This window comes from Hyla sarda, chromosome 2, assembly GCF_029499605.1.
Source record: "Hyla sarda isolate aHylSar1 chromosome 2, aHylSar1.hap1, whole genome shotgun sequence".
In the NCBI taxonomy this organism is placed as follows: domain Eukaryota; kingdom Metazoa; phylum Chordata; class Amphibia; order Anura; family Hylidae; genus Hyla; species Hyla sarda.
In genome coordinates this window covers 65,898,581-65,915,947 of record NC_079190.1, presented here as the reverse complement: position 1 = coordinate 65,915,947, position 17,367 = coordinate 65,898,581, and the positions used below count along the sequence as shown (strand labels likewise).

The 17,367-nt window shown below is 42.5% G+C and overlaps 1 protein-coding gene across 5 annotated transcripts in view; it reads left to right on the top strand.

The window, feature by feature from the left end:
• Nucleotides 1–17,367, top strand: part of TRPC4 (transient receptor potential cation channel subfamily C member 4) — a 289,046-nt gene that overhangs the window by 165,834 nt on the left and 105,845 nt on the right. The window contains exon 1 of one of the 5 annotated variants that reach the window (XM_056561956.1): nucleotides 14,979–15,101. The exons of the other annotated variants lie outside the window; for them this stretch is intronic. Within the exon in view, the coding sequence (XP_056417931.1) occupies nucleotides 15,027–15,101 (75 nt within the window). The 5' untranslated portion in view covers nucleotides 14,979–15,026. Of the gene's footprint in view, nucleotides 1–14,978; nucleotides 15,102–17,367 lie in introns of those variants that run through there. 5 annotated transcript variants of the gene reach the window in all.

Below are 17,367 nucleotides of genomic sequence, written 5' to 3'. Positions count from 1 at the left end.
AGATCAGTGTGGTTCTACGAAACCACATTGATCTGTATGAGGGATCTAATGATTCCTCCTAAAAGTCCCCTAATTACCTCCCTTTTCCCAAATTCCATATATAAAATATGTAACCAAAATAAAAAATAAAATATGTGGTATTGCAGCGTGCATAAATGTCCGAACTATAAAAAAATATTATTAACTAAACTGCATGGTCAATGGTGTGCTCTCAAAAAAATTCCAAATCCAAAATAGCGTCTTTTTGGTCACTTTTTATATCATGAAAAATGTAATGAAAACCGATCAAAAAGTTCGATCAATACAAAAATGGTACCGCTAAAAATTTTGCGGCACAAAAAATTTGCCCTCATATTACCCCTCAAGCGGAAAAATTAAAAAGTTATAGGGGTCAGAAGATGACAATTTTAAACATATAAATTTTCGTGCATGTAGTTATGACTTGTTCCAGAAGTACAACAAAATCAATCCTATATAAGTAGGATATCATTTTAATCATATGGACCTACAGAATAAAGAGAAGGTGTCATTTTTACCAAAAAATGTACTGCATAGAAACGGAAGACTCCAAAATTTAAATTGTGTTTTTTCTTCAATTTTGTCGCACAATGAATTTTTTTTCTGGTTTGCTGTATATTTTTGGGTAAAATGACTGATGTCATTACAAAGTAGAATTGGTGGCACAAAAAATAAGCCATCATATGGATTTTTAGGTGCAAAATTGAAAGGGTTATGATTTTTAAAAGGTAAGGAGGAAAAAACAAAAGTGCAAAAAAAAATGCTCTGTCCTTTAACGGTTAAGAGCAGTGAGACTATAAAACTCTCTGCAAGAGGAAGTGCTCATTATAAACTCAATTAAACAGGCATTTTTGGAGCGTTTTAACATTACAGGTTATGGATACTAGATTTAAAGGGACAGAATTTATTCTGATGCCATATTTGGAGTTAGGAAGAAATTTTTCCCCCTGGTAGGGGGCAATTGGGATCAGCCTTTTAAGGTTTCTTTTTTTACTCGGTCCTTAATGGGTTAAAGAACTGTGCAGCTTCCTCCAGGGCATAGAGCAGCTGATAAGTACCTGGAAGGATTGGGATTTTTCAATAGACATACGGTAAATTACAAATCTGTATAACTTTCTGGGGCCATTTAATTAGATTTTTAAATATTTTTTTGCTCCAAAGAACAACCTTTAAATTTCTACATAAGCTGTGTCACTATATTTCCTGTAAAGTAATGCTGTATAAACAGTAAACACTTTATTATTCATTATCATATTGTCTTCCTTAAATGACAACAAAGATAAATAATTATGAAACAAATTAAAATTTAATGGAGTAACAAATCAAGCGTGGGAGAAGATTTAGAGGTTATGATAACCATTTTTTTTAACTTGATGCATTTTCTTGAATAATGTTTACAATTACCTTCTCCATAAACGTATTTGAAAATAATTCAAAGTATCATGTAATTACATACAGATAATAGCGCATTTGCCAGGTTGCTTTAAATAAAACAACCTATCACAGTGCCAGGTAAGAGTTATGATCATCTTTGCAGTCTTTTTTTTTAGATTTGTGATTTTCTGCTTGTGAATTTAACAATTAGCATTTTTTTCCATTTTACAAATGAGCATTAAGTGCCCAGCATTTCCATATCCTATTGTTGTTTGCCTCCTCCTTCATTTAATTGACAACCTCTGTGCTGTAGACCATGGAAAATGCTGGGCACTTGAGGTGATTGCCCCACCCTGTAGGCACTTGCTGCTTATTTGCATACATGGAAAAAATTACATTGGTCTGTAGAAGTAGAAGCAAACATTATCTTTCCATTAACTGACTGCTAAAAACTTCAGATCACAGCGCAAAAAATGAGCTATCATACCGCCCCGTATGTGGAAAAATTAAAAAGTTATAGTGGTCAGAAGATGACAATTTTAAACGTATTAATTTTCCTGCATGTAGTTATGATTTTTTTTCCAGAAGTGAGAGAAAATCAAACCTATATAAGTAGGGTATCATGTTAATCGTATGGACCTACAGAATAAAGAGAATGTGTCATCTATAATGAAAAATGTACTGTGTAGAAACTGAATCCCCTAAAAGTTATAAAATTGTGTTTTTCTTCAATTTTCTCGCAAAATGATTTTTTATTTTGTTTTGTCGTAGATTTTTGGGTAAAATGACTGATGGCATTACAAAGTAGAATTGGTGGGCCAAAAAAATAAGCCATCATATGGTGCATCATTTTAGGTGCAAATTTGAAAGGGTTATGATTATTAAAAGGTAAGGAGGAAAAAACGAAACTGGAAAAACGCTCGGTCCTTAAAGGGGTTATCCACCATAAGGTGATTTTAGTACGTACCTGGCAGACAGTAATGGACATGCTTAGGAAGGATCTGTGCTTGTCTTGGGGATAAATGGCTATGTTGTGAGATTACCATAATACTGTGGCTGGCTTTTTGTGATCTGGTATTTCCTGTTTGATTTTTCTTTTTTTGATTACAAATCCCATAATTCCATTTTCCTCCCTCCCACACATGAGTCACCCCACCCATTGAAACATAAATGAGCTGCATCCATTCAAAAGACATGTGGTTTTCAATCAGGGTGCCTACAGCTGTTGCATTAGTTGCAGATTGATCACTCCACCCATTGAAGCAGACAGGCTTCCTGTCATCAGCTGACTAGTGAGTCAGGTCTCGGCCGCATTGCAGCCTGGGACAAAATCTGAGACAACAGTCATTTTGTATGCCGTTAACAATAAATATTGGGGTGAAAATCACAGAAGAATTGTGAGAAAACTGTCACACACATGTACAGACACTATATTATGAACTACACTAACTTTACAGCCCCTGTAGCATAGTCAAATAAAAAAAAATACTGGAATACCCCTTTAAGGGGTTAAAGAACTGCGCACTTCGTCCAGGGCATAGGGCAGCTGATCAGTACCTGGAAGATTTTTTAATAGACATAAATTACAAATCTGTATAACTTTCTGGAGCCATTTATTAGATTTTTTTTTTGACCTTTAAATTTCTGCATAAACTATGTCACTATATTTCCTGTAAAGTAATGCTTTAACAACAGTAAGCACATAATCATTATTATTCATTTTCATATTGTCTTCCTTAAATGACAACAAAGATCAATAATTATCAAACAAATTAAAATTTAATGGAGTAACAAACCAAGCGTGGGAGAAAATTTAGAGGCTATTAACACCATTTTTTTTTTTTTTAAACATCATGCATTTTCTTGAATTATGTTTACAAATACCTTCTCCATAAACTGGTTTGAAAAGAATTCAAAGCACCGTATTTTCTGGCGTATAAGACGACTGGGTGTATAAGACGACCCCCAACTTTTACAGTTACCTTACCATTGTTCCCCCACAATACCATACCTTACCAGTGTTCCCCTACACTAGGTTGTCAGCATAGTTCAACCACACTAGGCAGGCAGCATAGTTCCCCTACATTAGGTTGTCAGCATAGTTCCCCCACATTAGGTTGGAAGTATTGTTACCCCCACATTAGGTTGGCAGCATAGTTCCCCCACATTAGATTTGCAGCCATAGGCGTATATCTATATATATATATATATATACGCAAACAGGTGCAGTATAAGTCCCGCCACATTAGGTGCAGTATAGTTCCCCCACATTAGGTGCAGTATTAGTCCACGCACATTAGGTTGGCAGTACAGTTCCCCCACATTAGGTTTGCAATACAGTTCCCCCACATTAGGTTGGCAGTACAGTTCCCCCACATTAGGTGCAATTCAGTTCCCCCACATTAGGTGCCACCTAATGTGGGGGAACTGTACTGCACCTAATGAAGGGGAACTGTACTGCACCTAATGAGGGGGAACTGTACTGCACCTAATGTGGGGGAACTGTACTGCACCTAATGTGGGGGAACTGTACTGCACCTAATGAAGGGGAACTGTACTGCATCTAATGAGGGGGAACTGTACTGCACCTAATGTGGGGGAACTGTACTGCACCTAATGTGGGGGAACTGTACTGCACCTAATGTGGGGGAACTGTACTGCACCAGGTGTAGTATAGTTCACCATATTATGTGCAGTACAGTTCCCCTACATTAGGTGCAGTATAGTTCCCTCACATTAGGTGCAGTATAGTTCCCCCACATTAGGTGCAGTATAGTTCCCCCACATAAGGTTGGCAGTATAGTTCCCCACATTAGGTGCAGTATAGTTCCCCCACATTAGGTGCAGTATAGTTCCCCCACATTAGGTGCAGTACAGTTTCCCCACATTAGGTTGGCAGTATAGTTCCCCACATTGGGTTGGCAGTATAGTTCCCCCCACATTAGGTTGGCAGTATAGTTCCCTCCACATTAGCTGCAGTATAGTTCCCCCCACATTAGGTGCAGTACAGTTCCCCCACATTAGGTGCCGTACAGTTCCCCCACATTAGGCTGGCAGTATAGTTCCCCACATTAGGTGCAGTATAGTTCCCCCACATTAGGTGTAGTATAGTTCCCCCACATTAGGTGTAGTATAGTTCCCCCACATTAGGTGCAGTATAGTTCCCCACATTAGGTGCAGTATAGTTCCCCCACATTAGGTGCAGTATAGTTCCCCACATAAGGTGCAGTATAGTTCCCCCACATAAGGTGCAGTATAGTTCCCCCACATTAGGTTGGCAGTATAGTTCCCCCACATTAGGTTGGCAGTATAGTTCCCCACATTAGGTGCAGTATGTTCCCCCACATAAGGTGCGGTATAATTCGCCACATTAGGTGCAGTACAGTTCCCTACAAAAGCAAAATAGACATGGAGGCCACCAGCATCTGGGGGTGCTACCTTCCTACTGGCAGGAAGAGGGGGTTAATTTGAGGGTACTAGCTTCTTACTGGGGGGGGGTAATCTGGGGGTACTACCATCCTACTGGGGGGAGGGGGTTAATCTGGGGGTACTACCTGCCTACTCGGGGCCCCAGATTAACCCCCCCCCGGAGGAATGCAGTACCCCCCATATTAACCCTATCCCCCCACCCTGTTAGAAGGTAGTACCCCCCTGATGACCCCCTCCCCCCCCCAGTAGGATGGTAGTACCCCCCAGTTTAACCCTATCCCACACCCTGTTAGAAGGTAGTACCCCCCTGATTACCCCCTCCCCCCAGTAGGATGGTAGTACCCCCCCAGTTTAACCCCCTCTCCCCCCTGAAGGAATGCAGTACCCCCCAGATTAACCCTATCCCCCCACCATGTTAGAAGGTAGTACCCCCCTGATGACCCCCTCCCCCCCAGTAGGATGGTAGTACCCCCCAGTTTAACCCCCTCTCCCCCCCTGTAGGAATGCAGTACCCCCCAGATTAACCCTATCCCCCCCTGTAGGAAGATAGTACGGTGCCCCAGATTAACCCCCTCCCCCCAGACTCAGTAGGCAGGTTGAAATAACATTCACTCACTCAGCGCGGTAATCCTGCGAACCGCGTACCATCATGTCACGCTCTGGGGCCGGCGTCCTTGAATACAGTGTGACGTCCTGATGGTCATGTGACGGCAGTAACGCGCCGTCACATAACCGGACCAACTGAAGGTGAGCCAGAGCGGAGCGGGGCGGGGCACAAACAGGAGCAGGAGGCAGCGCTGTGCGGTGCGCCTGACGGACAGGCGCACCGCACAGCGGGGGGGCGGGGGTCTGGGCTGGTGAAGAACGGTCGGGCACAGATGGGGGGTGCTGCGGAACGTCTTGGTGTCACCCGGTGCGGGCCGCACCCGTGTCGCAACGCCACTGGATTAGGGTGTGCCTGGGCACACCCGGCACACCCCGTGCGCACGCCTATGTTTGCAGCATAGTTCCTCCACATTAGGTTGGCAGTATAGTTTCCCCACATTAGGTTGTAGCTCCCCCACATTAGGTTGGCAGTATAGTTCCCCCACATTAGGTTGACAGTATAGTTCCCCCACATTAGGTTGGCAGTATAGTTCCCCCACAGATATACAGCCTTCAGCCATATGCAGTATGGCTGGAGGCTGTATGTCTGTGTACTGCCCCACTTCAATGCTCCATCCACCGCTACTCTGGTCAGGGGTCATGATCTACTGCTATGGCCTATAGGCCATAGCAGTAGGTCCCGAGATCGGAGGAGCAGTGGTCTGAGCACCGAAGCTGACATGCTGCTGGTAATTTACCATGCCGGCCAGCGTGTTATCCTCCTCAAAGCTCCGATGTTCCGCTCCTCTATTCCTATGGGCGCACACACAGGACGTCAGTGACGTCCGTGTGTGTGCTACCTCCCGGTGGCCTCTGCATTTTTAAAGTTAACACGGGGCCGCAGAAAGGTAACCGGGACATCCTTGTGTCCTGAAAAGATCTTTCAGGACACGGGATGTCCTGAATGTGATGGGGGAAGCTAATCTCGGCTGGGACGCCCGGGGTATGGATAATACATACCCCGGGTGTCCCGCCCGACTGCAGACTTTATAAGACGACCCCCCCCAGACTTTTGAGGACATTTTACAGGGTTAAAAAGCTGTCTTATATGCCGGAAAATACAGTATCATGTAATTACATACAGATAATAGAGCATTTGCCAGATTGCTTTAAATAAAACAACCTATCATAGTGCCAGGTAGGAGTTATGATCATCTTTGCAGTCTTTTTTTTTTTTATTTGTGATTTTCTGCTTGCGAATTTAACAATTAGCATTTTTTTGATTATGCAAATGAGCATCAAGTGTCCGCATGGAATGATGCCATTAAGTGCACAACATTTCCATATCCTATTGTTGTTTGCCTCCTCCTTCATTTAATTGACAACCTCTGTGCTGTAGACCATGGAAATGCTGGGCACGTGAGGTGATTGCCCCGCCCTGTAGGCACTTGCTGCTTATTTGCATACATGGAAAAAATAACATTGGTCTGTAGAAGTAGAAGCAAACATTATCTTTCCATTAACTGACAGCTAAAAACTTAAGATCACAGCGCAAAAAATTAGCCATCATACCGCCCCGTATGTGGAAAAATAAAAAAGTTATAGGGGTCAGAAGATGACAATTTTAAATGTATTAATTTTCGTGCATGCAGTTAGGAATTTTTTCCAGAAGTGAGAGAAAATCAAACCTATATAAGTAGGGTATCATGTTAATCATATGGACCTACAGAATAAAGAGAATGTGTCATCTATATCGAAAAATGTACTGCTTAGAAACTGAAGCCCCTAAAAGTTACAAAATTTTGTTTTTCTTCAATTTTCTCGCACAATTATAATTTTTTTGTTTTGTTGTAGATTTTTGGGTAAAATGACTGATGGCATTACAAAGTAGAATTGGTGGGGTAAAAAAATAAGCCATCATATGGCTTTTTAGGTGCAAATTTGAAAGGGTTATGATTTTTAAAAGGTAAGGAGGAAAAAACGAAACTGGAAAAACGCTCGGTCCTTAAAGGGGTTATCCACCATAAGGTGATTTTAGTACGTACCTGGCAGACAGTAATAGACATGCGTAGAAAGGATCTGTGCTTGTCTTGGGTATAAATCGCTATGTCGTGAGATTACCATAACACTGTGGCTGTTACACCGAGCGCTCCGGGTCCCTGCTCCTCCCCGGAGCGCTCGCGGTGTTCACCTCCATGCAGCGCCCTGGTCAGACCCGCTGACCGGGAGCGCTGCATTAGTGTCACCGGCGGGGATGCGACCCGCGTAGCGGGACATGCCCGCTCGCGGCTCGCATCCCAATCCCCTCACCTGTCCCGTCCTCCGTCGGCTCAGTCCCGGCGCGCGCGGCCCCGCTCCTTAGGGCGCGCGCGCGCCGGCTCTCTGAGATTTAAAGGGCCAGCGTGCCATTCATTGGCGTCTGGCCCAAATCAGTAATTACACCTGTGTCCTCATTATAAAAACCCACTTTCCCTTCCTAGTATCGCCGGATCTTGTTGCCTCAGTGCCAGTGAAAGCGTTTCTTGTGTATGTTCCAAGCCAGTGTTCCAGACTCTCTGCCGTTGCCCCTGACTACGATCCTTGCTGCCTGCCCTGACCTTCTGCTACGTCCGACCTTGCTCTTGCCTAATCCCTTGTACCACGTCTGTCTCAGCCGTCAGCTGGGGTTGAGTCGCTATCGGGTGGAACGACCTGGGGGTTACCTGCCGCTGCAAGTCCATCCCGCTTTGCGGCGGGTTCTGGTGAAAACCAGTAACCCCTTAGACTCCGTTCCCCTGGTACGGCCCACGTCATCACCCCACTGACACAGAGGATCCACCACCAGTATCCTCACTGTATACCCATCCGGATCCTGACAGTGGCTAGCTTTTTGTGATCTGGTATTTCCTGTTTGATTTTTCTTTTTTTGACTATAAGTCCCATAATTCCATTGTTCTCCCTCCCACACATCAGCCACCCCACCCATTGAAACATAAATGAGCTGCATCCATTCAAAAGACATGTGGTTTTCAATCAGGGTGCCTACAGTTGTTGCATTAGTTGCAGATTGATCTCTCTGCCACCAAGCGATCGCTCCACCCATTGAAGCAGACAGGCTCCCTGTCATCAGCTGACTAGTGAGTCAGGTCTCAGCCGCATTGCAGCCTGGGACAAAATCTGAGACAACAGTCATTTTGTATGCTGTTATTTGCTGCTTATTTGCATACATGGAAAAATTTGCGTTGATCTGTAGAAGTAGATCCAACATTATCTTTCCATTAACTGACAGCAAGCGGGGATTTCGAAAATAATTTGCAAGTGAATGAAGGTCCATATTAGAGATGAGCGAATCGAAGCTGACGAACTCGAATTTGTTTGGAATTTCATTAAATAAACTCCATTTACTGTGGTCCAGGCTCCAGGGCATATAAAATGGCGTATCCACATGTCAGTACATGGAGCAAGGAACGCTGGGAAGGCAAGGCGGGAAGGAAAGTTGGCGGGATGACCCTTAATCACATGCAGGATGCAACCTATCAGCAGCCAGTTACCCCTGTGATGTCACAGCCCCATATTTTCGGAAGCCATTTTGCGTCTCATCATATCATTCATTACACTGCATAGACATAGGATGGACATCGATATAAGTGTGTTACACAGAAATGCTAATTCCAGCAGCTTTTCACATCCTAGTCACATCAGCATTCTGGTGGACAGAGAGCAGTGTTTTTTTCACTGAAAATGATTTTTACTGCAGCCATTAACCTCCCAGTCACTTTCTTCAGCATTGTATTTCATAACTTCATAAACCTTAGCAGAGGATGCAGGAATAATATATCAGCACAATTCTGTGTCTTTGTTCCACAACAAATCATCTGCTGATTATACGAGTCTGTAGACAGTGTAATACCCAGCAGTCTATTCCTAATAGTCTTTGACAGAGTGCAATTTTGTGTTTAGTACACAGCTTTTTTGTGCTGCAGCATTGTTTTGTACTGCTGGTGTTGTGCAAAAATATGTTTTTTTTATGCGTACTGTACCTTATTTTTCTGCCCTCATAAGTGCATACCACATGCATACTTATAAGTAGTGTACTATTTTGTACCTGTTAATCTGTCAAGGGCCTAGATACTGTGAAAGTCCAGGCAAAAGTAATCACCGGCTGGTGTTTTACTAAAATACGTTTTTTTAAGCGTACTGTACCTCATTTTCTGCCCTCATAAGTGCATACCTGATACCACATACCTACATCTAAGTGGTGTACTATTTTGTACCTGTTAATTTGTCAAGGGACAAAATACTGTGAAAGTCAAGGCAAAAGTACTCACCTGCTGGTGTTGTACTCAGATTATTTTTTAAGTGTACTGTAGCGCATTTTTCTGCCCTCATAAGTGCATACTACATACGTACATCTAAGTAGTGTACAATTTTATACCTGTTAATCTGTCGTGGTCCTACATACTGTGAAAGTTCATGCAAAAGTAATCACCGGCTGGTGTTTTTCTAAAATATGTTTTTTAAGCGTACTGTACCACATTTTTCTGCCCGCAAAAGTGCATACCTGATACCACATACCTACATCTAAGTAGTGTACTATTTTATACCTGTTAATCTGTCAAGGGCCTATATACTGTGAAAGGACAGCTAGTAGTACACACCTGTTGCTGTTCTAGAAAAATACTGTTTTAAGCGTATTGTACTCCCCTGATATACGCAATAAGTATGCCAGGCAGAGTAGTGCCAGGACATTCACAGTGGCAGAGGCCTAAATTCATCAGGCACAGGCAGAGGTCACAGCAGAGTAGGGGCGTGTGGCAGCCAGAGTCGCAGCAAGAGGTCTGAGCTCCCGGTGTCAGCTAGCAGTTGTGTCTCGACCAGCAACCCAGCAGCAGTGATTGATCAGTTCACTCGCTCATCCACTTCATCCCAAGTGACATCCGATACGCTGTGTCATTCAGCTGCCATATGGACTCCTCATGCTTCTGCCACATCCAAGCTGTGTCATTCATCCACTATATGGTCTCCTCATGCTGCCAATACCTCCATGCTGTGTCATTCAGCCACTATATGGTCTTCTCTTGCTACCAACACCTCCAAGTTGTTTCATTTAGCCATTATATGGTCTCCTCATGCTGCCAACACCCCCACACTGTCATTTAGCCACTATATGGTCTCCTCATGCTGCCAACACCTCCACACTGTGTCATTCAGCCACTCTGTGGTCTCCTCATGCTGCCAACACCTCCACGCTGTGTCATTCAGCCACTATAGGGTCTCCTCATGCTACCAACACCTCCATGCTGTGCCATTCAGCCACTATATGGTGTCCTCATGCTGCCAACACCTCCACGCTGTGTCATTCAGCCACTATATGGTCTCCTTATACTGATGCCACCTCCAGGCTGTCATTGTGCCTGATTCTAAAAGTGATGCCTGTAATATGCATGTCATACTGAATAACAGTATTATTTCACTACCCCAGCACATTCCATATGCGTATAAGAACAAAGCAAAGTGTTCTACACATCTATTGAGGCTCTCTGTAGGCCAGAAATAGCCGTTTTTAATATAGATTTGCCACAAATAAATTTGTATTGAACCAAATTTTTTCAGAAAATTTGTCAAAACGGCCAAAGTAATTTTTCAAAAGTCCGCTCATCTCTAGTCCATATAATCTAACTGCTGCAATTTTTCAAACCAGTTGGTGAGAAACTAAATGCAAGGATCAGCATGATAGAAATAGAAAGCGTGAGCAAGAATAGAAACCCCTAAGGAAAAATTACATGTTTTACTAGTAGCAGTATAACAATTTATTTGTCACAATGAGATTGATCAAAGCACTTTTGTCTTAATTTATTAGACAGGAATCCATTGTGCTTTTGCAAAAGTAAAGTTTTATTTATTTCCTGTGACCTATTGTGGTTATGTCACAATAGCGATTGTCTTTTTTCCTATTTTCTTAATGAATATAATAGTAAAACAGTGTTGTCATTATTCTCAGGTTGTGACAAAAAGTCGAAATTTTTCATGCAAAGCTTTTTTCTGTGGAAAACAAATCTGATTTTCAGTGTTTTTCTCCTACTAATAACTTTTTTTACTATAGTTTTCTGGTGTCAATAATTGATAATTTCCCCCCATTGTCTGTACATACAGGCCGAGTTATTAGATATATGTCATGATGACTACATCTTTATTTAAACTAAAGGATTTTATATTGTGTTCTCTTTTGATAATTTCACAACACTGTTTGTATTCATTGTCACCCCATGTTATTTTGCATTTTTGGGTGGTGGTGGTGGTCTCTTGTTTCCCCTGGGGCACACCCGAACACAGTGCCCTGTTAATGATACCCTGAAGCACCCTTGATCTTATGCAGGTGTAGTGTTAGTCTGGACCCTGGGATCAGAAGGAACAAGTGAAGAGTTGAGTGTAGCACAATGATATACATTCATTGGAGGCACAGTTGTTGAACAATTTACAGTTCCACTAGTTGTGAAACATAAACACTTTGCAAAGTCAGTAAGCATCCTAAGCTGGTTCCTGATATGTTAAAGTTCCTGAGTAGTGATGAGCAGCATTGCTCATATTTGAATTCATGATATTTCGCAAATATATAGATGAATATTTGTCCTATATTCGTGAATTTTGCATATTCGTTATATTCGCGTATTTGAGGAGTGAGGTGGTCGGCAACTTTACTATTGGTTGCTAGGGATGTTGTTGATAACCTGTGACAAGTGTATTTGCATCATTCTAATTGGCTCACAAGTGAAAAGAAGGAATATGCTAATAATCACACATGTGAATATACGCACATGCAAATATGCGCATATGCGAAAATGCACATATGCGGAAAAAAGCGAATATTCGCTATTTCAATTAAATAGGGAATATATTCGCAATATTCGCAAATTCGCGAATTTGCGATATTCACAATAAAAATTTGAAATGTGAATATTCGCGCCCAACACTATTCCTGAGGTTACCAAAGCTTGTACACCTTCTAGTTACTAAAATACTTCGCATCAACAGTACTTTGCCTAGCATGACACAGGTTGGCTTTGCTTTTACATGGTCCTGCTCAACTCAATAATAGATTAACAGGGCTTAAATAATGTTAGATTGGGATACCACTTTTGCTAGAAGGTTCTGAATACCAACTCAATGGGTAGAGCTATTTAGGAAGAAACTAAATCTAAACTGAATGTGTATATATGGAAAGTGTGTTAAAACTGACCATGTGCAACAGCAGTACAAGACTGCAATAATTATAATCCTATCAATTTTTACAGAATGAAATATATGTCACATAAAGACACTATTCACATCTAGTAAATTGGTGATTTTGACCGAATGGCCTTCTACTTACACGAAAAAATCATAAGAAACTCTAATGCACTTGAATACTGCAATGTTTTGGGATGGGTTCTCTCACAGTATTTTGGTCAGGATTATAATCTTTGTTTTGGTAAGTATTTTTTATGAAAACCAGGATTGGTTCCAAAACGCTGAGAAAGTTTCTAGGCTGTGTACAATTATGATCAGCCTGTATATTTATTTATAAAAATGGGATCTATTTGGATGGACCATCGGTGAAATTATATAAAGAAGTATTGTGGTATTAAACAATTTATCCCATGTCCAAAGGAACCCTCCGAGATCTCCTACATGGCACTCAGGTCTCCCAATAAACGGACCAGTGTCCACCCCAGCACGAAGCAGTGGCCGACACACTCCCTCCATGCATCTCTAAGGCAGAGCCGAAGATACAGCATTCGTGTATCTCAAGCTTTCCCATAGATATACTTGGAGGGGGCATGTTGATCACCTCTTCATGTGGGAGTCGACAGTCTCCTTGCACGGAGCAAAGATCGATGCACAAGGAGTGCTGTGCAAGAGCTCGCGGGGGTGGGGGTGGAGGTCTGACATCTCTGCTCAGACTGCTTGGATCAGACACTTATCCCCTAAGTTTTTTTTTTACATTTTGCTAAATTTTTTTCTTTCACTTTTTAGATACATTTATTATGCATTTGTTGCATTCTTTGGTGACGTTTTGCCATGCTTTTTATTTTATTTTGGCCTTAAAAGAGAGAGTGGTTTAGGTGGTATAGGATTTTTAGACACATTTATCATGTGCTACTCTTAAAAAGTCACATTCTACTCAATGGGTGATGTAAATATTCACAAAGGAAAAAAGTACATTCACTTGTTTTTGTTTAGTTTCTACTTTCTTTGCACTTTAATATTAATAAATAATTAAGGTCAGTAGATATCTAGTTTTGTATTGCTATAACAATATACAAAACCTTCATTATGTGTAGAGAACAAAGCTATCTTTTGTATTGTTACTCTGTTTTTTGTTCTAATTTGTGAAAACATTATTTACCTTTGGTTAATTTACTATTTTAAAAACTTGAAGGCAAAAAAGTACATTGAAAAATGAGCAACAGGTATAATTCTTTACATGGCAATATGATAACACTTCTACATTTACAATTAGCATAAGGGAGAAAGTGCAAGCTAGAAAAGTGGGATCATAAAGTTGCAAATAATAAATTCCAACCTCTGAGGGTCATTTATTAACGTTTGGGACTTAATTTTTTTGCCTGTGAGGTGCACTAGTATGCTCCAGTCGCAGTTGGTCTACATTTGTCAAGATGCCTATGCTATCTGATAAATGGCAGCTAATGTTTATGACGCTAATATAATGCGTGCTGATCAGTCGGCTCGGCATGGCTGCTTGAGCCTGGTCATGGCTAGAGTGGGCATTGCAAAAAATGTGGTAACTTTTGCAAAAGTTATACATCATAGGTCAGTGTGAAAACTTTGCGCTCAATAAACAAGGTAACTAGATTTTAAAAATATAGACCACTTAGGGCCTTGATAAATTACCCCCTTTGTCTTCATTTATAGGCAGTGAGTACTGCTAAGTAAAATGATACAGTCAGGAAGCAGCCCGAATGTAGTCACTAGATAATTATTTTTCTGGCCAGTACAGTGAATGGGCCTGTTGTAGTACACTTCAGTGTACATCGACATCCCTGCCTGATATAAGCCTGATACCATGGGATTATTGGAACCCTCTTGAAATGTGTTGCTGTTTACATAATGAGACATATGATTCAATATTTAACAGAAGGATGCCATTTGTTTTATTGAAACATTCTATACGTGATTTGATATAATCAATATGGAAACTCCTACTCACATCTATAAATACAGTGTATGAGGAGTGTACGGCGCACTCACTGAACTGTGCCCATATGCTTACTCCTAAGTGATTTAAAGGGAAATTACGTCATGTTTCTTCTATTTACATCAACAATGAAAACACCAACAACAAACACTGTCAATGCTATGCTAAATTAATGGCAGATGAATCTATTCTATTAGGTTATGTTTTATGGCTGTTTCTTCATGGCTGGGAGTGGTGTAAAAATAGTAAAATGTCATACTCACCTCCTACGATGCCCCGCAGCTGCTGCACAGATGCTCCTTGTTCTTTGCTGGTCTCCATTTCTTCTTTCAGGTCCTGTCTTGCTCCGACCCTACAGGATCTACCCACTCAGCCACTCAGTAGCCGCAGCAGTGTCCCACTTCATTCACTGATTGACTAAGTGGGCAAATCCTGTGTGGTTGGGATGACAAAGAACCCAGAGAATAAAGTGCAGCAGAGGACTTGGAGTGTTGGTGCCGAAGTTGTGGCAGGTGAGCAGGTGAGTATATCTTGTTCTTTTTATACCAGCTCGTAGGCAATTTTTTTCCCCCTGACAATCCCTTAAAGAAAATTAAAGATATGGTAATGGTTAGGGATGAGCAAATCGAATCTGACAGCCCTATATAATCGGCAGCCATCTTGTGGCCAGTCACTTCAGTCTTCTATTGCAGAGAGAAAGGAACAGAGAACAGTGTGTGTTGCACAGAAAAGCATTTTTATAGCAGCGATTCACCTCAAGCCCAAATCCAGCCTAGAAGCACTGAAAGGAAAGGGAGAGAGATTGAGAGAGAAAGTGTAATTTTAGGTGTAGTACACAGCTAATAGTAGCCAGCCAGTTAGGGTGAACAGAGCACTAAAAGCCACAATCACCTGCTATTAGTGCCTGCCAAATACAGGTTGTGGGGGCGTATTGTCCTCTATTAGGTGTAACCTGTGCGTACATAGGTGGAGTACCATTTTGTTCCTGTTAAAGTCTTAAGGGCCTAGTTATTGTGAAAGGCCAGCCAAAAGTACACACCTCCTGCTGTTCTAGACAAATACTATTTTAAGAGTAGTGGAGCGTATTGTACTCCCCTCATAAGTACATACCACGTACGTACATCTACGCGGTGTACCATTTTGTTCCTATTATAGTCCTAAGGGCCTAGTTACTGTGAAAGTCCAGCCAAAAGTACACACCTGCTGGTGTTGTAGACAAATACTGTTTTAAGCATAGTGGAGCGTATTGTACTCCCCTCATAAGTGCATACCACGTACGTACATCTACGTGGTGTACCATTTTGTTCCTTTTAAAGTCTTAAGAGCCGAGTTACTGTGAAAGGCCAGCCAAAAGTACACACCTGCTGCTGTTCTAGATAAATACTGTTTTAAGCGTAGTGGAGCGTATTGTACTCCCCTCATATACGCACTAAGTATGTCAGGCAGAGAAGTGCTGGGATGTGCACAAAGGAGTGGCAGATGCCTAAATTTATCAGACAAAGGCAGAGGTCGCAGCAGACTAGGGGCGAGTTGAAGCAGGAGTCGTAGAGAGAGGCCTGAGCTCCTGGTATCAGCTAGCAGTCATTTCTCGACCAGCAACCAATCTGCTGTCATTGACTGGTTAACTTGGTCATTTACTTCATCACAAGTGACATCTGACTACCCCAGTCAACAGTTGGTGGGTTCCTAAGTCACCAACCTCAGTTGGCATGGCCCGGGAGCAGTCCCTGTCCTCCAATTGCCTCTTTCCTATGCTGTACCCTCCCCCATAGAAGTATCCTATGCTGTGGGTTCAGCTCCACTTTTTAGTCAGGACGATCTACTAGAGGACAGTCAGCAGCTACTGCCCAGTAAAGTAGTGGAGGAGACATCCCCTGCTTCCTTTGCTAGGTGGGTATGTAGTGATGAGGAGAATGGCGTGGGAGATGGTGTTGTAAGCGTTCAAGCTCCTGAAGCAGACACTGTTGAGGAACCTGAGGAAGACATCAGTGACGTGCAGACACAACTCGATGATGTTGAAGCTGGGCACAATAACCATTATGTACACCTAAGATGCACACACAGTTACTGAAACATATCTGCAGTTCTCCTGCACAACGCATAATCCAATAAGCTTGTATCTGGTTTCAGTGCATAGATACAGAGGATTTCCTAATGATAAGCTTAAAGGAAAACTGTTGTCAATGTCACCGCACTAACCTGCTGTTACAGGGAGGTAGTGCGGGTGATGCTGATGACAACCAAACTCACATGTCCGCGATCTGTGCTCCCATTGTCCCGGTATCTTCACCTTTTTCCTCCATTCTGCCGGAAGCTTGGGGCACAGGCAGAGCTTTGTAATGTCACCACTACTGTTTCCCTAGGACCCAGCAGATAAACATCAGCGTTGACGTCACAAAGCCCTGCATGTGCCCCAAGCATGCCGGCTGAACGGAGGAATAAGATGAATGTATCGGGAGCACGGATCGCGCACACATGATTATGAATGTCATCAGCGTCAAATGCACGACCTGCCAGCAGGTTAGTGTGGCGAAACTGATGACAGTTTTCCTTTAACCCCTAACGGACTCATGACGGACCAGTACGTCATGAGTCCGCTTCCGATCTATAACGTGGGGCAACGGCGTGGCCCCGCGTCATAGCGGGTCGGGCCCGGCCTCTAACAACGGCCGGGACCCATGGCTAATAGCGCGCGGCATTGATCTCGGTGCCGCACGCTATTAACCCTTTAGACGCGGCATTCAAAGTTGAACACTGCGTCTAAAGTGAAAGTGAAAGCATGCCGG